Genomic DNA, 25,118 nt, shown 5'->3' on the forward strand with positions numbered 1-25,118 from the left:
TCATCAACTGTAAGCGTCGAGCAGCCACGGAGTACTCCGTACTTATCGGTATGCTGCAGGATGACCTAAGGTTTGACTAGTGCTGACAGACAATGGTGAAGGTATCTTTGTACATGAAGATCTTCCGACTGGCCGGGGCACATCTATATTTGGGAGTGCCCCTTGGAAGCCACACTGCCACAGCCAATGGATCCGGATGAGAGAAAGGGAATCCTCAACTGCAAAACGGAGTTGATCTGCAGAGCTTCTAGATCGAGGGCGTCAAATGCACTAAGTACTTAGCGGGGCCCGGTGATTCGATCACTTTTGGCAAACCAATTCCGTACATTTGGATTCTACCCCGCTGGAAACCTCCTTTTCCTCCTCAACCTCTCCAATGGACAATAACTTTGGCCAACAGACCTTGCCTGTGCACACGAGGCCGGCTTGGTCAGTGGCCGATCCGATCCACCCGGGCTCCGTCTCCGCTCAGAGCTATCCGAGTGCACATCCCCCAACTGCACCGTCCGTCCCAGCTCCGCAAGCTCTTCCAGCTCCAGCTCCAGCTCCAGCTCTTACCAATGCTCCAAATAATACTCCAGCTGCACCGAATCGCAATGCATCCAAGGTCCGCAAGCCCCGCAAAAATGGCAACGCCTCTGCGGGGAAATCAACGTTATTCTGGGTCAACAGTGACCCGCAGACCGCGGCAGAAGGCACAAAGGAAGAGACCCTGAAGAGAATTCGCTCTCATGTCATGTCCGAACACAATCGTAAAAAGCGAATCGAGAGCACGAAGCAGTACAATAAAAACAAATGGAAGCATTCGCCCTATGAGCTACCCGTCACGGAGTCTGGTCCACTTGTGCCGGTTGGGCCTGCGCCTGCGCCTTCGATAATCACCCCACCTGCGAGCTTGGCAAACAGCCGAATATCAGAGGAGCAAGATGCGGACGTCGAAGAAGTTGTACCTACATACACTACTGGCTACTCCGAGGTGTCGGCTCCTTCCTGGGATGGCAGTGGGTTTGACGGCGCCGTGGCTTACCCACACACACAGTCTGTGTGGTCTTATGTTGGACAAGGAGCCAACGACCCCTTTAACACAGGACACACACAACTTACAGATAGAATGATGCGACACTTACGAGTCTGTAAGTACTTTACTCGACCCATGCCACAATTAATAGCCCACTGACGCTTCTCTAGTTCTTTGGGATCTCACACAGCAAGCGCACCCACTGCAGACACGATATAAGCCGAAACTGCAAGCACACTGGGCGTCGCTTATTCAACGTGACCCGGCAATATTGCACGCGACTGTGTGCATGGCATCGTCCAACGATGCGATGCATGCAGGCGAGCTGCCCATTCGAGATCCCAATCAGAAGCGAAGTCAATTGGTGATTGATGTGTTTCACCACCGTGGTGAGACCATTCGCTTGGTGAACGAGGGCCTATCAGATCCCGTAAAGGCATCTAGTGATGTCTTGATCGCTGCAGTTTCCACTCTATTAACGATAGAAGTAAGTGCGGATTTCAAATTCGACCCATGTTGCAAATGAACAGGATCTTCAAAGGTAACTCGTGTTGGTGCTGATACATGTTGCAGATCGCATCGGGCAATCCTGATTACCTCAAAATCCACCTGGCAGGACTGCGCCAGATGATCGCACTGCGAAAGGGCTTTGACGATGTCCCCTCGGATGTCCGGTTCCAGATCTCATGGTTTGTGATATACCCGCGAGAGAAAGATACCGTCGCTAACAAAGCATAGGACTGATATTCGGGTTGCTTGTATGGCACACGCAAAGCCCATCTTCCCCTTCGTCCGCTATAACCGTCCAGTACGACTATCTATCATCCCGCCAACCGACGACGTAGCATTGCTTTCTACCCGCCTCTTCCCGTTACTCAAGATACCCGGCATCTTCGGCGAAGCCATGCCCCAAATTGTATATGATCTCCTCGAGCTATCCTGGTATGCCGAATGGATCAAAGGTAATACCGGGTACAAAGAGTTCAACGAAGAAACGGAGGACTACTTCAACACTGAAGTCTTGCATGTAGAGTACCAGCTACATTCGGATCGATACACACCGACAGGCCAAGTGAAGGGCGACAACTCCATCGAGGGATGCACCCGACTTGCCTTATTGCTCTTCCACAACAGCGCCATTTGGAACTTCTACCCGATGGTCGCACAGTTACTCCCCAAGCCCATTCTGGCCTTGCGCACCGCTCTCGCAGCTACCATTCCCACTGGTCTATTTGCGCTGTGCCGTGACTTACTCTTTTGGATGCTCTTCATGGGCGCAGCCTGCAGTGCAACTCTGCCCTCAGAGCGAGTCTTTTTCGTATCTGAACTGGCTACTGCAGCGCAACTGCAGGGAATTGCTTCGTGGCAGGAGGCCCGCTCTATCTTGTTGGGATTTTTCTATGTCGATCGCATTCACCTGCCTATGCTTCGTCAGATCTGGGACGAGACTCGGTTGCAATTGGACCACTCTGCCGTGTGAACTTGGCTGCTTGGCTAGTTCAGCGCCTTGATTACTTGGCTTCGCACAGCCAATCACTCTTGTAATTTTATTTGCCACTCATCCCATCTACAGGCATAGTGTGTATAGTTAGCCCATACATATTACTTAGGTTGCAAACAACGGCAGGATGCCGATGGCGCCTCTCTCTTCTCGGTCAGCACGGTGCATTCAAGATCCTGTTCAATAGATGTTGGTTGCATCTGGATCAAACAACAAGTCACGTACGTCAGCAAGGCTTGTGGAGGGGACTTCGAGAACCCCATACCAAGAGCGAGCAAACACCGAGTTTCAGGACACGATTCCGATCGAGCCCGGTATAGTCCATAGTGTCGGCATATACACTCAAAAAGGCACTGACAGGGCCCATCAGCCCACTCAGATAAGCCGGCATCCCGAATCCGAACAATCTCCGCCTCTCTGTTGGAACCTGATACGTCGCAGAAATGCCTTCAGAGTAAGCACCGAGCTTCACCCGGATAGGGGCCGGCCTTGGCTCGGCGTTTTGCTCATTTTGATACCTGAGCTCGAGCTTTTGTTTTCGTCTCTCACCATTGAGCCTGGCTTTTCAGGGGTTGAAAAGGAGAGATGATCCATTGCTACTCTTTCAAGGAACGCTTCAAGAGCAGGCTATTGGGAAATTTTGAGACTCGCCTTACAATTATTGGCTTAAAATTCGAACGACTGGCTTGAGACCGAGGAAATGCCGGCCTAGGATGAAGGACCCAGTATCTCCACTTTGACGCATCCCGAACACGGCAGACTACGGCAGGGTTTGAGTATAAACCCTGGCTGAAATCCTGTCGGAGGGAAAAGGAAAAGACGCAGACTGACACACTGTGTCTATACATGATACCCCTTCCCATTTCTTCTTTCTTCCTCCAAAGCTTCGTCTTACTTCTTTGATACTCAAGCCTTCAAGGGTGACACCTTGCTGGTCTGAGTAAGCTTACCATTAGCATTTGGACACAGAATATGTTTCGGTCATTGCTATATGGACTAACGGCCAAGCTCTCGATGACTAGACTTGCGGAGGCTCACTGTTCATGCGGATTCTTTGAAACATTATGGTGGAATACTTCGGTTCCGACAACACCAGCAGGCCAGGCACTCACACAAGGCATGCCATGCCATGTCATGGATGATCCTCTCAGCTTGCAGCTGTCATCCGACGTGATACTGCAAGAACACCCAATCAAAAAGCCAGGGAATTTGTTTCGGCCTTGGGGCGCAAACACCAGACCAGGACATACTAAGATACAGGACATTCCATCACTCATTCGGTACAGATGAGCAATGAAGTTAAGTTACGAGCACAGGACGTTGTCATTAACATGGATGAATTAAATTACGGAGTTTCAAAAGAACTCGCAGGTAAGGGACTAAGTACAGCAAGGAAAAACCCAGAACGCGACAAGCATTGTGCCTGAGGCGCTCGGGAACAATTACAACCAGCATCGCCAACTCTTCCGCAAAAGAGCGCGAAAACCAGCGTAATTTGCGACTGCGCTCGGGAGGATGTTCCGTATTGATCATCCACACGTGGCGACAGTCACTATGCAACGGACGAAACCCTTCGGACCGCACCCCGATCGATCAACGAACAAACGAGTCGATATGCCGGGCGCACGATATGAAGGGGATAACTTCGCCCGCAGCGGGCGTACAACATTGGGTATCGAAAACATTACAAGCACTCGGCGGTTCTCCACTCCCCATTCTTTTTCTCATTAAAAAGAACGCTCATGCGAACACTCGCTTAATCGGACTTGCCACGGCGGCTCTTGCCGGTGGCGGACCAGGGGAAGTGAGCGACGGGGATTATGAAGAAGCTGTTGCTGGTGTCGGCGATACCGGCAAGGGCGTTGTACCAGGCAGCAAAGGCGGCCAGGAGACCGAAGAGACCACCAGCCTTCTCGACCTTGGCGTTGGGCACGTTGCCGGCGCCACGCTGGAGGTAACCGATGCCGAGCAGCAAGAAGGTCAGGTCCAGGAAGAAGAAGAGCAGGAAGAAAGCAACGGTTGACTTGAGGGTGCAGAAGAGCATGATGGTGGTGAAGATGAACCATCCCTGAATTGAGGGTTAGCCGCGGTTCTGGAAAGCATTGCTTTGGGGATGTGGGGAAGGTGCGATGCTCGAGCCGACTTACCATCAAGAAGAGACCGAAAGAGTTGTAGAACTGGGTGGCGTCACCGCCGGGGCTGAGAGCTTCCTTGATCTCGAAACCACCGGGAGTCAAGACAATGGCGAAAGACAACCAGAAACCACCGTAGGAAGAGAGAGCAGTAGCACCGAAAGTGTTACCAACAGCCATTTCCCTGCAAACACGGTGTTAGCACAGGGCCATTTGGTGATGACTCGGGGTTGTGAAACCCCGAGGTCAGAGATACAGAGGAAACGGTTACATACCACATGCCGGAGAGAAGCTGGACAAGACCACCGTAACCGAAAGCCAGAGCGACGACGATGTTAGGCTCGGAGATGTCCTTGGTGCCCATGTTGATGGCGCTCAGGACGAAAGTAGTGAGGGCGAAAGCGCACAGGCCCAGAGGAGCCGGGTTACCGAACTTGCGGCCCTCGACGGGCTTGTAGAGACCGGGCTGGAACTCTCCACCGAAGGCGGGGAGAGATGCCTCGTTGTCATTGACGTGGGCGAGAGGTCCGTATCCGAAGCGGGCGGCGGCGCGGGCCACCTGGTGCTCTTCGGCAGACATCTGGGGTTGCATGGGGGCACCGCCAGCTCCGTTCTGGGGAACGGTACCAATGTCCTTCTCCAGGTCGCCGTGGTTAATTGCTTCAGTCGCAGACATGATGCAATAATTAGAGGGTTAAGTGAGGAGAGAGAAATAATAAAAGCGAGCAAAAAAAGGACCAGCAAGCTGGAAGAGTAAAAGGATCCCGAGTAACACAGTTATTGGGGAGGAAATAGATTCAAATCAATGGAGCACAGCACCTGACTTGAAGAACAAAGAAGTTGAAGAGGTAAGAGCACTGGGGAAAGCTAATATAATATATAATTCATAATATAACATGGAAGAATGGAGGAAGGGAACGATGTGGGACCGAGATGAACATCCAAGAGTTATTTCGTCTTTTTTTTTTTCTTTTCTGGTATATCCTTTTTTTTAAATTTTTTTTTACAGCAGTGATGTGCAGCCGCCAGAAGCCGTCCCACTTGAAAGTAACAAGCTAACAGAGGTTAATTGCCAAAGTCTGGCAGTCCAAAGTGGAGTGCTTCCCTGGTCTGTTGGGAACCGGCTCTGCTATACCCTCGGCCTTGTATTCCTCGGTCCATTTCATTTTGCCTGACCCTTATTTTTTTCATTATATCTAGAGAGGTTTCTTTTTCTTTTTTTCCTTTTGGAATTACAATTGCTAATGGTTTCACAGGGATGTGAACTCACTCCTTAGCCGTAACCCCGTAGGGAACAAAAGCCGAACCAGCTAGGGACGGGAGAACTCTGCATAAGACCATCGAGTGCCCCAAGGCTAATTGGCTTCGGAAAGGCAAGGATGAAAGGAAACAGCATCCCGGGGAAAGGTCAAGTGGGGGAAATACAGGTCTGGGGAACAATGTGATTGGCGCAGTCTGACTGAAGGGCTTTGGTACCCATCGTCATAATTCGCTGTCATTTGGCATTCTGTAGCTCTAGGAGTTCCGGGTATAGTAATAGTACACTAGCAGAAATCCCTTGTTAATTGCATCCTACATCCCTGCATTGAATCCTCCCGTTGATACTCTGTAGTACGTACTCCGTACTTGAACAAATATGTACGAAGTGTTAACTCTAATGATCATTAAGCTTGCAGCAGATCGTTTCAGTCCACGCATTACTCCGTACATAACACCCTGTTAATCTTAAATCCTCCCGCCGTGTCTCCGTAATCAAGTATATACACTGTACTTCTGCTCCGTACAGCCGCGTTCGCTTGAGTGGGTCACAAGGGTCAAGGCTCGAACAGGTCAACTGGAACCTGTAGGAATCGAGAGTGCGAAACCATGATCAACAAGATTGTCCACGATCAACCCACATGGTTCACCTCGGAATAGAAATTGATTGCACCTCGTACACGCGCGGTTTACTGCACAGGTTCTTCCCCTGGTGCGAGAAATGGAATTGGAGTGGGATGTGCGGCTTTGGGGGCGAGATGGGTGGATCGTGTGGATCGGAGGTAGATGTGACTTGCTGTTCACAGCATCACCGGGTGCAATTCCCGGGTACTGTGTACCGAGGGTCGACTGCGTCACAACAAGCCAGTCATCGTGGAATGATTTTCCCATTACTCCAAACTTCCCAGCTTCTTGGAGTATACTGTAATCTTCACAAATCATTGTACTTCGTATATGACTTCTTCATTTTTGGATATTCAAGTGTACAATTCTCTGGTAGCCAACTTTTCTGAACAGCCTCTCAACTTTCCACTTTCCACTTTTAGCCTGATATTCCCGGGGCTGATTACGCACCAATGAATTCATTCAGGTTTTTATTATTTTACAGTCCGAGCAGAATTTTGTACTGTTGACAAGTGAATTAGCTTCAAATCCCATTTTTCCCAGTGGGTCACAACTCTGGCCCCCCTTTTGCCCCTTTTTTGAGTCGGGATACGAAGCACGGATGCACCGCATCTCCGTCCACTAAGGCACGACTAAAGCACCACTAACCAACACTATCTCGCGTACCGCGTGGAGTCGCCGTTGTCGACCAGGTCAATCTTCATCAAACTCCAACGATCCCGGAGGTCCAGCGGAAGATGGATACGTTTCAAATCTCGGGGAAACGGGACAAGATGTCAAACTATTTTCAGTGAGAGAAGTGGTAACGGTGTCGCACAGCCGCGAAGGCGACGAGCCGTGTCTTTTCTCGAATGGGCCATCGGTCCGGGGGGGAACCTAGATCGGCGAGGCTCACGCGAGACTCCCCATTTCCCTTTATTGATTTTTTCCTATTTTGTTTATTGCCTTTGGACGGTGCACTTCGAGCTAGATATGCAGGCTTGTCAAGCTTCATCTCCACATGGTGGCTCTGCAATGGAGTTTACGGCTGACAGAGACACAGTGGACCCCCGTGGACGTCTCAGTGTGCTCCAGTTGGCTCCAATTATAGTGTCCATTGTCTCCAGTCGGCTTCGGATTCGGCCCGTCTCAGAGATTTGCCCGTTCAGGTTCAGAATGCGAGGCTGCTAGATTGTCGAGAACGCAAGGTTCTCCTTTTTTGTTTTTAGTCTTGCTACAAGTACGGAGTATGTGCTACAAATAGTATCTTTGCGTATACACGTATTACTCGCGGGTCGATGTCGTGGCAACGTGTTAGGCGATGATCTTGTGCGGGAATGACGGAGATGATTTGCAATGTTCAAGCATGTAATATTTGTTCCAAGGTTTATACGAGGATGCAGGCACTATATTGCCATAATGCATCCATCATGCAACTTGGCGAGCAACAAGAGGATCCACTTCTATAGCACTATCCCAACAAACCCAAGCAATGTCACATCGTTTACGCCGTGCAGTTCAATTGGTCTCGGAGGGATCTGGCCCTCAAGCTACGGACTCGGATGCACGAAATCTCTGATTGATGGAGTTTCATTGACTGCATGTGGCGGCACTACTGTGTGTAAGCTGTCTATGCAAAGTGACACTCGTACTAATTAGCTCCTTTGGCGTGCCAAGAAGTAACAACAAACAAACGCCACATGGTCAATTAGCTTTGGGCCTGCCATCGGGCTTACCCTTACTCGCTTGATCTGCGGAGCTCGGAGTAGTGTAGTACTCTGTAGAGTGAAGTGTGGTCTTTAGACTTCGAAGTCGAGAGCTTGTCATTCCACTGTGATGTCGATTTAGGCTGCGTGCATGGTCTCAAAAATGAGTCTTGTGATCGTCAGTGCGAAGAATATAATGCACAATGTTTGTACTTAATCTGTAGTCTATTTACTCCGCATAATGTAAGGGAAACACATCAGAAACTGCGTTGGTTTCAACGGCACGAAATACAATTCAGGTTAATTAACCCACGGCCGCTGCCGCTTGTCAGCCTTTTATTGATCCATGAATGGGTCCGGGGTGCGATCATTATTTGGAACATAATTTATTGGGGTTTTCTTTGTATGTACATTCGGCGTTTGTGTTGGGATATCGAAAGAGACCAAAATTGTTCCCTTGCAAATCATCCAGACCGCTTGATCTCTCCAAACAAGCGCGAACTCTACATTATCAAAGCCGCCATTTTACTTCGCAAGAGGCTCCATAACCGGAGCCATGAGCTCATATAGAGCACACATGTCTCTGAACTCGACCTGACCTAACCTGACCGCCACGAGCAATAGTGAGAATCCAAAGTTTCCAGCATTTATTGGATATCTCCACCACACAGCTCAATTATTGTTCCTGGAGCCGCCGACCAATGATCAGATTGATGCCAAGGACCTTTTTGCCGAAAACTGCTGGGCAATGCCCAGCAACCTTTTCCGACAATGTGGAGAGAGCTCAGCCCTGGATGATCGCAAACATTGTTCAAATAGCGTCATGCATCGTCATGCGAGTTTGCGAGGAATCAGTCGATCGGTAAATCGTTGAGCGAAGAGGATTCCCCACACTGGCTCATCTGATCCCCCAAAGCCAAAAGAAAATCCCCGCACAACCCGGACGAACCAGAGTGGACCATGGATTCCAAGACGTCAAAGACCCTGCTGCATCCGGGGTGCTTATGCCGAGTTGTGTCCGAGACATCGGCTCAGCGAATCACGTTCTGCTGTGCCTTTCTGGTACCAAGGTCTTGAGCCCTCGGGTGACCTCATAAAATTTTCTTCGGCTCGGCGGAGCGGAACTTCGTTCTATTCGGCTTTGAAGAATACGAATTCGGATATGCAGTCTCAGCATCGCCGAGCCAGATATTCGCAAAGCCACGTTTTGGCAAAGTCCAGAAGTCCGGATGTCCTCGGATGCGGGGAATCCCAACCTCTTGGTTAGTACGGAGTACGAGTAAGCTCGATGCAGGCTAAAGTACCCCAAGACCAAAAATAGGGAAGTGCATCCATCAAATCAGAGCGTGACTCGGATTTGCTCACTTCCGGGTCTAGATGGCCAAGGTGCCGAGTCTCAATATCTCAAAGAATGGCATGTTGGTTTGAGCTGATGTGAACTTTTGGGATTGCAGCTGAGCGAATAACTCTTGCGAATCAGATGGAGACATCGCTGCCCAAAAAGAGGTTGAAAGGGCGAGAAAGACTGCTAGTTGGAGTGGCGGTCAACCTCCTTCCTTTTCCAAAGGTTGCCTCTTCGCACTTCGCACATTGCCCTGATCCAGCACTCAGCCTGTGGACACAACTCCCATTTCTGTACATTTCTTTATGTCAGACTCTTTGACTTGGTGAAAACACACCCCAATTCTATTAACCACTGACACAGGGAAAGATGAGAATTTGACAACGTCTACCGACCCCAACATAATTCTCCCCAACCAGACTGGACAGGCTAATGCTTGCCAAAAACAGTGCCCATACACATGGTTACGCTGTAGTTATATTCTCTTTCTTCCTATCACAGACCTGGTCATTCCCAGTTCAAGCCGTTTTTCCCGCCCTCGCGTGCGGGGTCAAGCACATATCGTCAAGTCATAATGGAACACTTATCTCTGAACAGCGATCACCTTCCTATCCAAGTCTAGAAACGTCAAAGAGCACCAACGAAGCAGCCTGTCAGAGTGAGCTGTGAAAGGTATTGCTCGCCAACTACAAGTTACGCGCATCAAGATGTGACTGTCACATTGGTTCGCCAGCCGTGCACACTATGACTGCGACTAGGATACGGATAAACATCTCAACCACCAGTCATGAAGCTGATAAGTGCTCAGCTCTGGACTTGTTGCTCTCGATGCCCTCGAGTCAAGCGGCACAGCCCGCACATCTTATCTGTGCTGTGCACGCTTTCACTGGTATCCTGGAAGGACAAGCTTCTTCGGGATGCTACTGCGCAGCTTGCTATCAGAACTTCCTGTTTGTTGGATTGACAGCTTCCTTTTTAGGACTGGTAGCATGGCTCTATCTCCTTCTCAACAGAGGCGAGAGAGGGGTTGAAGCGGAGATGTTGCGCTCAAGCAATGTGTTGACAAGAGTCATAGGTACAAATACCATATGCAATATGAATATCTCAAACAATGATTTTATTTCTCGCAACGGTCTGAACTCTCTACCAAAGTATCGCCGTCATAAATCATCATTTTCATGTTCCAAGTTGGGGTTCGATTCCTGAATGGCCAACAAGCTAACTACACAAACATCCTATGGAAAAATGGGAAAAGACGTATCGGAGACTAATGCCCAGTCCACTGATCAGCATATTGATATCGAGACCAAAGATGGCTTGATCGCGACCGGAAAGGTAGATGCTGCTCTCGAGTTCCTGCGGACGGAAGATGTCGCAGTCATCACCGAGGTGGACGAGAAAGCACTTGTACGAAAGATTGACTGGATGATTATGCCGTTGATGTGGGCTGCGTATAACCTGCAATACCTGGACAAGGTGCTCAGTAGGTTGTCCTAGCTTTGAACAACTTGCTCTCGTCATATTGGGCTGATCATCGTCTCCATGGATGTACAGTCAACTATGCTTCTGTCATGGGTTTGCTCAGTGATACAAACATGCGCACGAATCAATTCTCGAATCTCACTCTTGCGTTCTATGTGACTTATCTTTTTTTCGAACTTCCCACTGGGTTTCTCATGCAACGCTTACCTACCGCCAAATATCTGGGATTCAATGGTATGTAATTGTGGCTGTGAAGTTTGAGAATATTCAGAATCCTGACCGATAAGTCACGCTATGGGGTCTGATGACGACCTTGAACTGCACTGCAAAGAACTTCCCAGGCCTGATGGTTCTTCGTGTATTGCTTGGGTGCTTCGAAAGCGCGATTGCGCCGGCGTGAGTGTGTTGGAAACCCCCTCCACTCACATTCCCTCTGACATTGTGTCAGACTGATCCTTATAACATCGATGTGGTACAAGAGAGATGGTAAGTTGACCACAATAACCCTATCTCAGCATACTAATCAACCACAGAGCAACCACAGAGGATGGGGATATGGTACCTAGGCACAGGAACAGCCTCAATTATGGGCGCTCTAGTAGCATACGGTCTCCTCTTCTATACCTCTAATCAGTTCAAACCATGGCAGATAATGTTCCTTGTCTTCGGTCTGATCACAATCGCTGTCGGTATAAGCATATTCTTCTTCCTGCCAAACAACCCCATGACCTCGCGCCTTACCCACGAAGAGAAAATCCTCGCCATCGAACGCCTGCGCGAGAATCAAACGGGTATTGAAAACAAGCATTTCAAGCGCAGTCAGCTAAATGAGATCTTCCGCGATCCACAGACATATCTCATTGCTATCGTTGTCACAGCCATGGACGTACCCAACGCCGCCATGAGCAGCTTCACCTCGCTCATCATCCAAAACTTCGGGTTCACCACCAAGGAGACCGAACTACTGAATATCCCCAACGGGGCAGTGAGCATAGTCAGTATCCTGACCGCGTCTTACTTCGCCGGTCGATATAACCAGCGCTGTCTCTGTGTGGCTGCATCGTTGGCATGCGGGCTGTTAGGCGGGTGTTTACTTGCTTTCTCACCTGCAGACAAAAAAGGCGCTCAGCTGGCAGGAAACTATTTGACACAAGTCACCGGCTCTGCGCTGCCGATGATGTACTCACTTGCTGGGGCCAATGTCGCCGGTCATACGAAGAAGGTCTCTATGAATGCTATTCTACTCATGTCCTTTTGCCTGGGCAATATCCTTGGCCCGCTTACTTTCCGCACTGAGGACGAACCGAATTACATACCTGCTAAGATAGCGATTGTGGTGACCATCTCCGTGGCAATTGTGTTTACGTTTGCGTTGCGAACTTACTACGTCTTGGAGAACAGACGGAGAGATCGGAGTCAGGAAGGAGCGGTGCATCAAGAGAACTCTGAGTTCTTGGATATGACAGATCGAGAGAATCGCGAGTTCAGGGTGAGTTGTGTATGTTGATGTTGAGGCCATCGCTGACTTGCTGCAGTACAAACTTTGAATTTGCTCTCGAAATGAGCTCTCGAAGTCGTTTCAAGGTTTCCCGAGAGGAAATTGCGGTGCCTGGAATCACCCATATTAGGGACCTATTCACTCTCAATTATCTATTTGTCCCGAGTGGATTAACCTTTCAACGCCCAACAGCTATCCATGGATGTGGGGTACTAGTGTCGAATCATTAGTATGCTCATAATTTATTTCTATTTATTTGCTGTCTCAGTATCGCTATGCAATCATTTCATCAAAACATCACAAGACTTCCATCTTAAGCGGCAGCCTCAATAGACTTCTTAAACTCAGCACTGAAGTCATAGTCGGTGTATCCCTTAGGGTCCTTGGGGACATAGAAAGTATCCCGGTTGTAAGGAACCCAAGGAATGCCCTCCTTAGTACGGAAGGGCAAGTCAGGGTTCGTGATGAACGGACGTCCAATACCAATGATAGCATCATAGTCCGCGTACTTCACGTCAGCAGCTTGGCGGGCAGAATCAGCCTTGTATCCACCAGCAACGATAACAGGCGAAGCCTTGCCGTAAGCCTGCATGAAGAAGTCTAGCTGATCAGTAGACTCCACGTCGGCGTTACCCGCGATGCGAGACTCGACAACATGCGCATACGCCAGCTTGAAAGCCGCCATCTGGGAAGCCAGGTACTCGAATTGCGGCTTGGGGTCGCTCATCCGCATACCCTGGAAGGTACTCCAAGGACTGAAGCGAATACCAGTGCGGTCAGCACCGACGGCATCGACAACCGCGCGGGTAACTTCGACAGCGAACTTGCCGCGGCGCTCGACGCTACCGCCCCATGAGTCCGTGCGCACGTTGCAAGTATCCTGGTTGAACTGATCGATCAAGTATCCATTCGCAGCGTGGATCTCGACACCGTCAAAGCCAGCGGCGATAGCGTTGCGCGCAGCCTGGGCGTAGTCGGCAATCCACTCGTGGATCTCAGACTCGGAGAGAGCGCGCGGTGTGGGCGCATCTTCGGCTGCGGGTGTGGCACTGCTGGAGATGACTTCATGGCCGCCCTCGGCCTTCAGGACGTCTGGGTTGGCGACGCGGCCGAGTGCCCACAGCTGCACGTAGATGTGGCTGCCCTTGGCGTGGACGGCATCAGTGACTTCCTTCCAGGCGGCGATCTGGGCGTCGTTGTAGATGCCGGGCACATTGGGGTAGCCACCAGCACGGGCGGAAATGAAGGTTGCTTCGGTGATCAAGAGGGTGCCGGGGACTGAGGCGCGCTGGGCGTAGTACTCCTTCACGAAGGGGAGAGGAACGTGGTTGTCGTCGGCGCGGAAGCGGGTCATGGGGGCCATGGCGATGCGGTTAGAAAGGTCCACACGGCCGACACGGAGGGGAGTGAAAAGCTTGGTCATTGTGTTGAGTATTATGGTATGAGGGTATAGATGTGTATGAGTATGGAGCACAATTGCGCTTGGGCGAAGAGGGATCAACCCATCTTATATGCAATTGCTTAATATGACCACGATTGTGGGTTATCTCCAAGATTTCCAAGCAGAAGTGGACCTGATCCAAGTTTACATTTGCATCTTTGTTGTTCCAGGGCTTTTAAAGTCGCCGAGGCCCAGGCAATTGGCGCCTCTGATTTGCGGTGAAGGCTCTTCGGGTCAATTAATAATGTCCGTCTGGTGGGTCACACCTTGCGCGATTCGGCAGTTACAAATCGCATAGAACCGGAATCAAGACTCTGGATAATTGTGGATCATTGTAGATTGTAGTTGGTGGGCAAGAATATCGCGAAATGCCATCTGTTGGCTCACAGGAATCATTGCAAGTGCTGTCTGGTATCATAAACGGTGGACGAACGCCAAAAAAATAAAAGTCAATTCCACCTTATCGCTCCAGGCGACCCATGGTGGCTTCAAGCTGCGCATTGAAATTCCGAATTTGATGAAGAAGCCCGCCTTGGCCTCCAGGGGCTCGGGCACTTATACTGGCGACAGTACGGAGCATGAACTCGAGGTCTGCGGGAGAAGAATCTGCTGGAGCTGGCCGTTGCTGGTTACGCTCGAGGGCCAGCTCTAGACTGTGAAGAGAGTTGCTGATAGCGGTTCGTGACTAGCAATATGGTTAGTGTGTTGTTGGAATCTGCAATGTATAAACTCACGGTCTTCGATTTCTCCTCTTCGATGTGTTTGCTGCGCACTTCATCCATCTGCAAAGCCACATGCTCTCGTTCTCGACGAAGCCGATATAATTGACCTCGAAGGTCCATCATCTCGCGCTTGGTCTTCTTCACTTGCACGCCCAGCACAAAGTTGCTGTCTAGAATTCCACTTAGGTCCATGAGGCGGCTGTCAAGCTCAGAGGCAAATATCTCAACAGCCTTCTTCTTGCGTGACCATTCTGCACGCCGCGTAGCATTTGCCTCGTTTTCAATCCCGTCTTTCAGTGTGTTTAGTGTCTTGTCGAGGGTTTCGCGACAGATCTGACTCAAAACATCGGCGGGGTTGACTCCACCCCGATTTGGAATCTTGGTACGTTGACCGGACATGAGTTCATCAGCGGAATCCTGATCACCACCAGCCCCTTCGGCCGCGGCCTCTGTATCACCCATAGAATTGACATTAGCAAGACGATAAACGGTGACTGGGACGGTTTCCCCGCGAGGTTCCCGCGTCTTGCGACGAGGCTTCTCTCGTGCCGATTCACCTTCTGGGTCAACTTCAGTCTCGGGCTCGTGCTCGGGCTGCTCAGCTTCAGCTTCAGCCTCGGGCACGGTCTCTGGTTCAGGCGCGGCGGGTATTGGTTCAGGTTCTGTTCGGCGTTTGGTCTTCTTAGATCTACCACGCTGAACATTGGGCGCTACAGACTCTGTCTCGGGTTCCGGTTGGTCTCGCGTCGCCTCGGCCTCGGGTTCAGGCGCAAGAATCGCTGCCTGTTTGGCCGTCTTCCCGGGTCTTCCGCGCCGAGGCTTTGAGACTGCAGCTGGATCTTCCGCTTGGGGCTCTGGATCTTCCTCTTGGGGCACTTCGTGTTCCACAGCGCGTTTTTGTTTCTTGCTCGGTCTGCCACGTTGTGGTTTTGGTACTGTATCTTCCACTTCTGGTTCCAGCGCAGGCTCGGGTCGAGTATCGGGCTTGTCTGATGCGGGGCGGCCCCGACGCGCCTTCAATGGCACCGCGGTTACATCTGGCTCAGGTTCAGAGGGCACCTGCTCGGTCTCAGTAGCATCGGCGATACTTTTACCGAGCGAAGGTCTACCGCGAGGCCGCTTGGCCTTCGAGACTGTCTCGGCCTGAGCTATCGCAGGCTGTGTATGTGGTTCGACTTCAGGCTCTGCTGCTGTGTTGTCCACCGGCAGTTCTGGGGATTGAGCCGCAGAAGCTTTGCGTGCGGCGCGGCCCCGAAGCTTGTTTGCTTTCCTAGAAGGCCCTTCGGAAGACTTGTTCTGTTCTTCTGTGCCCTGATCTCTTTGCTCAGAGCTCTTTTCTCTAACAGGCGAAGCAACAGTCGGCGCATGAGAATGCTCGACGGTCTCGGCTGGGCTTTTGCGTTGCGGATCTGCAGCAGCTGTTCCATGTCTTTGCTCAATAGTCAGAGACTCAGTCCTCTTTCGTCGAGTCTGTTGTTCATGTTCAGGAGGTGACTGTAAAGATTTTCGTTTCGCGCTGGATACTGATGTACTCTCATCTTGCATAGGTTGTGGTGAATCTCGGGGCAGGGGAGATTTAAGCACAGTAGATGGTGCTTGATCTTTCTCGTTCGCTGCAGTCTGGGCAAGATCATCACCCAAGGGTTCACCCTGGACCAATTGCTCGTTGACTGGCGAGATTGCCGGTTCTGTTGCTAATTCAACGCCATTGGCCTCTGGCTCCCCATCGCCCTGATGGTGGTCTTGGATAGAAGTCTCGGTAGTAGACGGCGAGAGATCTTGTAGATGTGCATCCCCGTGCTTCCTTTGTTTGTTTCGAACATCTGTATCAGAAGTGCCCGAGATGAGGTCGGTCGGCGGCTCTTTGCTTTCTACTTGCACACCACTTGACTCAACAGTGATATCCTCGTTATCTGGCCGAGAACCTTTCAAAGATATTAGCATACGCGTTTGGCGAACAGCATCAACCAGGATCCAAACGTACTGAGCTTTCTCCTCTTGTTGCTTCTGACATGCTCGCCTCTATCGTCATCCAATGGTATGTCATAGGTCGAGGGCCGTTCTGGGAACTTGTTACGCGCGCTTGCTGGTGTGCGCTGTACTGCAGGAGCTGGCGAAAACGGTTGCGATGACACTGAAGGGTTTGGTATTGTCACCGGCGCGGTCTGTGTTTGTGTCGGTTTGTTCTCAGGGACAATAGCAAGCGGCGCAGGTGCTGGCGGTTGGGCTAGGGGGCTGCCGAATGCGAATCCAAAATCTACTTCTTTGGCTTTGCGCGTACTGCATCGAGTCAGTATCTCTTGTTATGATTTCGCGGGGTATAGGCAAGGCGCGTACCCAGCTCCGCGCTGTCGCATTTGCTGCCGCTCCTCTCGCGCTACCTTTCGTTAGCATCCAATCCATGCGTATAAAAAGCACAATTCACATACTGCCTTCCATTGTCGAGGAACGGCGTCGAAAAAGACGCGTGTTGTTGGTTGAGGAGCAAAGCCAACGGCGGACGGAGCCAAGACGATCGGGGCCGATCCATTTTTGAACCCGATTTCTCCGCGCCGTTTGTACTCCATCACGTCAATACGCCTCTTTCAATCACCAGTCTTCAAAATGGGTTGGTTCTGGGGTGACAGCAAGAACGATCCTGTTCAGAAGCTCGAACCGGGCCTTCGTGACTATCTCGAGCAGGAAAAACCCGACAAATATGTTCCTGGTCCTAATGTGAAGCCACCACCGTCGACACCCGCGCAAACCCCCGAGCCTTCTGATCCCTCAAAACCCAAAGTCCCTGCGGCTTCGCTCTACCAGGATGGGCGATACGCGGATCTATGGAAAACCTACAAGCCACCCGCGGTGGACGATGGAGAACAGGTCGGAATCCGCGGGGCGTCACGAGTGATTGAAAAGCACAAAGAGCATGGAGATACAGTGCAGCGGGCAGCAATGGAGAACTGTGCTCTGGAACATGAAGCCTTGACCTACTGCTTCCAGACCGGCAATTGGCGCAAGCAAATAGAGGCTCGATTGACCTTGTGCTCAGCCGAGAACAGTACCTTCTCCCGATGTTTTATGACCCAGACCGTGAGTCGCCGCACGCCAAAGACTTGCCCGTTCTTACCACTAACGTAACTGGATAGAAATTCCTTCAGGCCCTCGGGTACGCAGCTGGGTTTGACTACGACGCTGAAAAAGAAGAGCGCATTCAGTTGCATGCCGACAAGCTTTACCACCAGATGCTCGACTATGAAAAGCGCATCGAAGAAGCAAAGACTGCCGGTGTAGAGCCGCCGCCTCTCACATCGTTGTTCCATCCCGAGAAGCACTCGCCTGCACATGAAAGCCAAGGGGTCGAGATCCCGGGAGGGGAGGCAATTCCCGCAGGCTTCAAGCCATCGAAGCCCCTTCCCAAGCTTACTCCACACGAACGTGAGTTGGAAATCAGAGCACACAATGCACAGCTAGAGCAACAAAAGATGTTTGTGGATGAGGCTACGCCGTTCATGAAGTCCCAAGACGATGCTCGACAGAAGCGGCAAGAGAAGGCCGTCAGCTGGTTTGGAGAGACTCTGGGCAAATGGCTGTCTTAGTGATCTTGGAAATCCGTGTAATATTATGTATAATTCCAAGGCGTTGAGGATCACAATATAGATGCAAGATTGCCCAGGTGGCCATGTAGCCCTACTCCGTAGAGACCTCGAGGAAGGGTATGCGGGCAATTCATGCAAGCAATAAGCGGACATTGTGCATTGCAAATATGTGCAGTTTTATTTGACCAAAGAATGGAGAAATACGAGAGCAACTGAAAGACTACCTGATGTTACCTAGTGGTATGTAATCCCTGGCCTATCTAATCGTGCCGGTCGCGTCCCCAACTCGAAGCATCATCGGAGAATCACGACTCTTATCCCCCTGCTCATACTACCTTCCTCCCTTCTTGGAAGTTGCCCCCGCTTGCTCAAAGCTTCGGCTTACAACATCCGCCGTCCATATTCAAGCGATCATCAGGGTCGGAGAACCTTACAACTTGGCCTTCAACTTGCAATCGGGTACTCAACAGCTTGTTGAGCTGCGCTCGCCATGAGGGCCACTCCTTTGCTCATCTCATGGCACAATGATAATGCCCCTATCTATTCGGTTCATTTTGACCCCAATGGCAAGGGCAGGCTAGCCACTGCTGGAAAGTACGTCGTGTTTGGTCCCTCAGAGCGCTGGATAGCTACTAACTAACGTTTTCTCTCTGCAGTGACAACAACGTCCGAGTATGAAATCCGTCCTCGCCCTCCCTCGGAAACCTTGATCTGACAATCTCTTGCAGCTTTGGAAAGTTGACTCTACTGGCGAAGAACGGAAGGTGACCTATCTGAGCACACTCATTAAACATACACAAGCCGTTAATGTGGTGCGGTTCAGCCCGAAAGGTATGTTCCTCTGCACGAGAACACAACGCACAAGTCTGACGGATGCAGGTGAGATGTTGGCGTCTGCCGGAGACGATGGGAATGTCTTACTCTGGGTACCCTCGGAGCTGCAAACACAAGCTGGACTTGGGGAAGATCGCTCGGACGACAAAGAGACATGGCGAGTGAAGCACATGTGTCGCTCCTCCGGCGCTGAGATCTACGACCTGGCCTGGTCACCCGATGGTGTTTTCATAATCACTGGCAGCATGGACAACATCGCACGGATCTACAATGCTCAAACTGGTTGGTCGCCGATGTCTTGATGAATCTCCAAGACCAATCACTGACACTTGAACCTCGCAGGACAAATGGTACGACAAATCGCAGAGCATTCACATTACGTTCAAGGTGTAGCATGGGATCCGCTGAATGAGTTTGTCGCTACTCAGTCATCTGATCGATCCGTTCATATCTACACCCTGAAGAACAAAGATGGCCATTTCACATTGACACCACATGGAAAGGTGTTGAAGATGGACCTGCCGGCAAAACGCGTCTCGAGTAGTCCTGCCCCTCCGGATGTGACTAGTCGTCCTCAGCAGAGCACTGGGAACGCCCTCGCGATTGCCTCACCTGCCCCCTCGACCCCGGGCACACCGATGGCTTCCAACTTGCCTATGGACCCTCCCCCGGTTTCTCACAGTCGCCGCTCTTCTTTTGGATCATCACCCTCAATTCGGCGCTCTGCATCTCCTGCTCCCTCGCTACCGTTGCCCGCCGTCAAACCATTGGAAGTGTCATCTCCGAGTCTTATTGGTGGCCTAGGAGTCAAAAATGCCAACATCTATGCCAATGAAACATTCACGTCTTTCTTCCGGAGACTCACGTTCGCTCCTGATGGAAGCCTGCTGTTCACTCCAGCCGGTCAATTCAAGACTACTCACGTCTCAGCTGTGGATTCTGCCAAAACCACAGACGAGGTCATCAACACAGTCTACGTCTACACACGAGCAGGCTTCAACAAGCCCCCAATTTCTCACCTCCCAGGACATAAAAAGCCATCCGTGGCCGTCAAATGCTCCCCAATATACTACAAGTTAAAACAACATGACCAACCAGCGAAGAATGTCACACTTGATACCTCTTCAGGCGAAGAGATGTTCCCGTCTCTTCCCGACCCTGTTGTGTCGGCAACTCCCTCACTCACTAGTCAGCCCCAAATGGATCCGCCGTCCTCGACATCGAACGAAGCCTCCAAGGCGCAGGCATCGCCTCAGACCGCTGATAGCGGCAACAATGAGGCGAGTCAACAATCGGCACCTGTGTTCGCACTACCATATCGAATCGTGTATGCAGTTGCCACACAAGATGCTGTCTTGGTTTATGACACCCAACAACAAACTCCGCTATGTGTTGTGAGCAACCTACATTTTGCGACATTCACAGACCTGACCTGGTGAGTATTATCAAAAAACTGTTCAATATTGTATAAAACTGTGTACTAACCAAACACAGGTCCACTGACGGTCTGACACTACTGATGAGTTCCTCTGATGGCTTTTGTTCCTCTCTTTCATTCGCTCCCGGGGAATTGGGACAGCCACATGCTGGCCCTACCTCTGTGGGCCAAAGCACTGCGAATCCAAGCACACCCGCCGCAACTACTACGCTGCCGACTTCGACGCATGTTCCATCCCCGGTCAAGACGAATGTCGCGTCTACGGCTACCACAGGCCCTGTGCCACCAGCGAGTCCCGCGCGCTCCACCTCCGCCTGCTCGGTGGCAACTCAATCTTCTGTCCAACAAAACCCAGCCGGTGTTGTCAACAACCCTACGCCTACACTCGGAAGCGTGCCATCGGTAACAGTGGCACACTCAGCACAGCCGGCAACACTTCCCCTCCCTCTCACAACCCCACCACAAACACCCGTTTCCAGCACACCACAGGCCTCTGCATCGTCCAGCAGTGTATTGGGGAAGCGCAGCGAGTCAGAGAGCGAAGGCAACAAGGATGCTGATCCTGGCGTTACCCAGCAGTCCAAGAAACGCCGTGTTGCACCCACTCTCATCTCCTCGGGGACTAATCCATCATCTGGGGACTCGAAGTCTTGAAATATCCATGATCCCGCTTCTCGAATCCTTTCGAGTTTTGATGGAACCAATGACCAACCAATATTCCCCCCTGACTCTTTATGATTCATGCTTGTTTTTCCTAATCATTCTTCATTCATGAATTGCGGCTCGAGCATCTTGCTGCTTTCTGTCTGCATCTTCATTGCACTTGTTTCTGACCTGGGCATGTGACTCTCGACCCTTGAACATGCTTTTGTCTCTTAGTGGTTTTTCTTCACTATTTCTACCGGGTTATGGCTGCTGTCCTAGATGGATTCCCATTTGCCACCGGCTTCTGCGATCCCATGATTTATGTACTTTTGCCACTTTCAATAAGTCACCATTTTAGATGCTCTTCCAGGCCTATTCTGGTCGTGCACTGTAAAATCGATATACGGTTTGAGAAAACAGAGCGGATCCTCACCTCCACTTTCTTCTAGAGCTTTGAAGATCTTCAGAGTACATTCTAACTTAGAAAGCTCGAGTGCTCGAAGCAACGTGAACTTCGTATTGACCTCAACAAATTTCTAGGTAAAGACTGGCATGCTAATAATCATGAGGTGATAATGATAAGCCCTCGAAACCGAAAGGATCTGGGTCTAGCTCCTGTCCGTCCCACAACATTAGCCATCTCATAAGCTCCCAGAATGTGCACCCATCCGGCAAAGTAAATTTGGCCTCCTTGTGATGCTCACCGGTCGCCAAGGTGAAGACGTAAAATCGATTTCCAGCTCCTGTGAACTGCAAACGAGGCGGAGGTGGAGTCTCAGCCATCTCGTTTGCCCAACGAAACAGCGCCGCGTTATCTTCAGAGTCACCAACTACCAAAACGTACTCAGGGTACTCGATGTCGTCGATATCGTCAACGATATAGCGGGCTGCTGCACCTCGGCCTTGGGATGATAGAGGCAGCTCAACAGAGACTGATGTCTCCTTGCGAAGTACTTGGAATATGAATTCACCGCGGGCTCCATTGATCTGATCTGCTAACTCAGACGCCTGGCGAGCGGCAACTTCGCGGTCCAACGCACCATCGAAGTGGAAAACCAATGACCAAGGAGAAGCCTCGATTCGGCTGCCTTCTGTTCGCTCTTGGAAGGAATCCATCAGTTTCCGAATGCTGGGAAGCCATTCTGCATTCGTGATCGAGTATTGAACCCAGGTTTGAGCGTTTGGATGTCGTATCAATCCCTCGTTCTCGAGAACTACGCCAACAGTGGAAGGCAGATTAGGAAAGGATCCATTAAGCTGATCTGAGGTTTTCCTGCTGACGATGTATAGCCTGTTACTCATCCGTTTAAAGAAAGGAGCGAGAATCCGAAAGAATCCCTCATAGAAAGGAGAGCTCTCCGTGGTGGGATCTTGGCCGGAAATGACCAGATCTTCGAAGAAGAACAGACGGGATCCGGTTTTGCAATATAAGATAGCAAGCGAATCTCGTGAGAGCGGAGTCAATTGGGCTTCGCGAACGTACTGTACTGTGCGAATATCATCAAGTGCCATCTGCAGATTTTCATACCAGTTGATGGCAGTATAATCGGCCATCCGGCGACGCAGTCTTTTCCATTCAATCAATCGACCAGCTGCAGATCTTGATAGCGCGAAGCGAATTGCGGCAGCACACTGTTTGTAGTTCCATGGGTTGACAAGCAGCTTACTGGCTTCTGATCTTGGGCCATTGCAGTCATGAAAGACCGAGGCACTTCCCACAAATTCGCTTATGATGAGAGATCCGTGCATGCGAATCCCGTGTTTCTCACCTTGACAAAGGATATATTCGTGACTGGTCAAATTGATTCCCTCGCGCAGACCAGTTGCCATGAAGACCTCGGCAAGCATCAGCAAAGCAATGAGTTGAGGAGTACCGATGTCTTCCTGAAGCAACACCACCGGCTGGTGAACCGTAGACGAGTATTTCTTGTTGATTCTCATCGTGATTTTGGAGACCTCTGCTTCAAGCTCTGGAACTTCACCTGCAGAAGATATCACTTGGATCAGAACTACCTATTTGTGTGTCAGTATGTGCAATAACATCACAACCAATGTGGATAATGCCTCACGTCGTTTCTCAGCTCAGGGTAAGATTTTAGCATCAGCTCAAATGCCAGGAGCCTTTGCTTGATTCCTCCAGACACATCCAATCGGTCTCGAGCAGCAACCAACCTCTTATTTCGGTACCCGTGTGAAATACTGCGGATCCAGCCTTCGACTTCTGTGCTCTTGCACAAGAGATTTAGGGACGACGGATCAATCCCCATGGGTATGTTCACAACACTGACAGCCCGACCGTTAAAGATGACTTCACCGGCGGAGATATCCAGTCTTCGGAGTCGGCTACAAGACTGCAGAAAATGATTGCGATATTCCTCCGTCTGGAACCCAATCAGGTCGGCGCCCAGCATTCCATCGAGAAGCTGATCGCGGACCGATAAGCAACGAAAAACTTCCGAAGAGGGAAACGGGGTGTGCAAGAAGAATCCAATCTCGATATAGAGCTCGGGTCGTCTTTTTCTCAATAGCCCAGGAAGAAGCATAAGGTGATAGTCATGAATCCATATTCTATCACCGTCCTTCAAATGATCGACTATCACATCTGCAAACTTTTCGTTGAGCTTGACATATTTGTCCCAAGCGAAACGATCGTAGTGGGAGTGCCGCGGACTCTCCTGCCTCTGATAATGGAGAACTGGCCAAAGTACCGCATGGCAGAAATGATTGTAATGACCCTCGAACTCGGTGTCTCCAGCAAAGACAGTCAAGCATCTTTGTGCTTTCTGCATAAAGTTTGCGATATCGCTTTTTGTGTCTTCGGTCAATGAATCAGTGGGCATACCAAGTGTTCCTATCCACATGTGATTGCACAAGATACCGTTTCTTTCCGCGGCATTCATGGCATTAGACACACCTCCAAGGCCTTTCTCGGCATTCTTGACTAACCAAAGGTCCTCGGAAATAAAATTCCGTGGGAGATCCGACTCTCCTAGGTCCTCAGAGTCCTGTGGCCCATCGAGGGATAGGTTCGCTCCTGAGGCCTTTCGTGGACCAGATGTTCTCAGCATGGAAGGTGTCGGGATTTCAGTGGCTTGAGATATGGGCTGCTTGAGCATTCGGCTGTGACCCCAGGTAACATCGCGAGGCTCATTGGGGCTAAGTCCAAATCCCATCTCCGGTCCTTTTCGCGAAGTATACCCAGCAAATACCTTCTCGTTGTCTATGGTGGCTCCAGGAGTCCGTGGGAGCTGCACTAGGGGCTGGATATTCTGCTCATCTGGAACCTCTTGGCCTTGATCAGCCATATATCCAGAGCCATCGACCGCATAGTTGGCTGGAGGTGAAGCCACTCTATCCTCGGCATAGTTGTCGAGCCCGAAATCAATAGTGTAGGGGAGGAATCTTGGCTTTGTTAGACTCGGCTGTCTCGTATATGTAGGGTACTCACAAGGATGCAGTGTAGAACGTCATTGAGTCGGTTTGTACGTCGACGAAATCGATATCCTGTGGGATAAATGTGGCTCCTGGTTCCAAGGCTCTTAATCTGCCACCTTGGAATAGTTAAGAATGAATGGGCATTGTAGTGCCAAGGTGGAAGTGAATGGAATGGTGATACCCGTGGAGTGGACATGGGGATGGAAGTAGAGAAGGTTGGCCCATCGTCGCTGCCATATTCCACTTCACCCATAGACTAACCTTGGAACCAAGTTTCCTCCACTTGGGCAGGCCTTGATGATTTGCGGGCCTTGCAAGGTGTTCCATCTTCATCGTTGGATTCTTGGAATACCCGAATGCGAGTGCCAGGTGATATCGTAGTTTCATCGGTGAAGGAGTCAACACATGCACCTGGACACGCGCCAGCTCCCTTTGAAGGTCCAAAGTTCCAAGCGACCTCCAGGACTTGAAATATATCTGAGT

General features: G+C 50.7%; 8 protein-coding genes across 8 annotated transcripts; 4 read left to right on the forward strand and 4 right to left on the reverse strand.

Moving 5' to 3' along the window:
• Positions 1-376: 376 nt before the first annotated feature.
• Positions 377-2,498, forward strand: N7506_010141 (uncharacterized protein; the record flags this gene model as incomplete). The annotated part of the gene is made up of 4 exons (XM_056959434.1): positions 377-1,133; positions 1,189-1,505; positions 1,592-1,707; positions 1,757-2,498. 4 exons carry the CDS (start codon positions 377-379, stop codon positions 2,496-2,498), a joined length of 1,932 nt encoding a protein of 643 aa, XP_056808824.1.
• A 1,777-nt stretch (positions 2,499-4,275) lies between these two features.
• Positions 4,276-5,327, reverse strand: N7506_010142 (acetate uptake transporter family protein; the record flags this gene model as incomplete). The annotated part of the gene is made up of 3 exons (XM_056959435.1): positions 4,276-4,587; positions 4,667-4,835; positions 4,927-5,327. The coding sequence occupies 3 exons, from the start codon at positions 5,325-5,327 to the stop codon at positions 4,276-4,278; spliced, it is 882 nt and encodes a 293-aa protein (XP_056808825.1).
• A 5,477-nt stretch (positions 5,328-10,804) lies between these two features.
• N7506_010143 (putative MFS transporter) lies at positions 10,805-12,588 on the forward strand (the record flags this gene model as incomplete). The annotated part of the gene is made up of 6 exons (XM_056959436.1): positions 10,805-11,042; positions 11,114-11,275; positions 11,329-11,437; positions 11,490-11,527; positions 11,575-12,539; positions 12,577-12,588. 6 exons carry the CDS (start codon positions 10,805-10,807, stop codon positions 12,586-12,588), a joined length of 1,524 nt encoding a protein of 507 aa, XP_056808826.1.
• A 264-nt stretch (positions 12,589-12,852) lies between these two features.
• N7506_010144 (alkene reductase) lies at positions 12,853-13,962 on the reverse strand (the record flags this gene model as incomplete). The annotated part of the gene is made up of 1 exon (XM_056959437.1): positions 12,853-13,962. One exon carries the CDS (start codon positions 13,960-13,962, stop codon positions 12,853-12,855), a length of 1,110 nt encoding a protein of 369 aa, XP_056808827.1.
• Positions 13,963-14,440: 478 nt separating this feature from the next.
• On the reverse strand, positions 14,441-17,141 carry N7506_010145 (uncharacterized protein; the record flags this gene model as incomplete). Its single annotated transcript, XM_056959438.1, has 5 exons — positions 14,441-14,665; positions 14,715-16,627; positions 16,687-16,982; positions 17,040-17,079; positions 17,132-17,141. 5 exons carry the CDS (start codon positions 17,139-17,141, stop codon positions 14,441-14,443), a joined length of 2,484 nt encoding a protein of 827 aa, XP_056808828.1.
• A 165-nt stretch (positions 17,142-17,306) lies between these two features.
• On the forward strand, positions 17,307-18,283 carry N7506_010146 (uncharacterized protein; the record flags this gene model as incomplete). The annotated part of the gene is made up of 2 exons (XM_056959439.1): positions 17,307-17,777; positions 17,834-18,283. The coding sequence occupies 2 exons, from the start codon at positions 17,307-17,309 to the stop codon at positions 18,281-18,283; spliced, it is 921 nt and encodes a 306-aa protein (XP_056808829.1).
• A 490-nt stretch (positions 18,284-18,773) lies between these two features.
• N7506_010147 (uncharacterized protein) lies at positions 18,774-21,209 on the forward strand (the record flags this gene model as incomplete). The annotated part of the gene is made up of 6 exons (XM_056959440.1): positions 18,774-18,877; positions 18,940-18,955; positions 19,012-19,114; positions 19,163-19,399; positions 19,460-20,552; positions 20,612-21,209. The coding sequence occupies 6 exons, from the start codon at positions 18,774-18,776 to the stop codon at positions 21,207-21,209; spliced, it is 2,151 nt and encodes a 716-aa protein (XP_056808830.1).
• A 546-nt stretch (positions 21,210-21,755) lies between these two features.
• N7506_010148 (trehalose-6-phosphate synthase) lies at positions 21,756-24,671 on the reverse strand (the record flags this gene model as incomplete). The annotated part of the gene is made up of 3 exons (XM_056959441.1): positions 21,756-23,213; positions 23,270-24,602; positions 24,649-24,671. The coding sequence occupies 3 exons, from the start codon at positions 24,669-24,671 to the stop codon at positions 21,756-21,758; spliced, it is 2,814 nt and encodes a 937-aa protein (XP_056808831.1).
• Positions 24,672-25,118: the final 447 nt, after the last annotated feature.

This window comes from Penicillium brevicompactum (genome assembly GCF_028827555.1).
Source record: "Penicillium brevicompactum strain IBT 35665 chromosome Unknown utg000006l_segment0_segment0, whole genome shotgun sequence".
NCBI lineage: Eukaryota > Fungi > Ascomycota > Eurotiomycetes > Eurotiales > Aspergillaceae > Penicillium > Penicillium brevicompactum.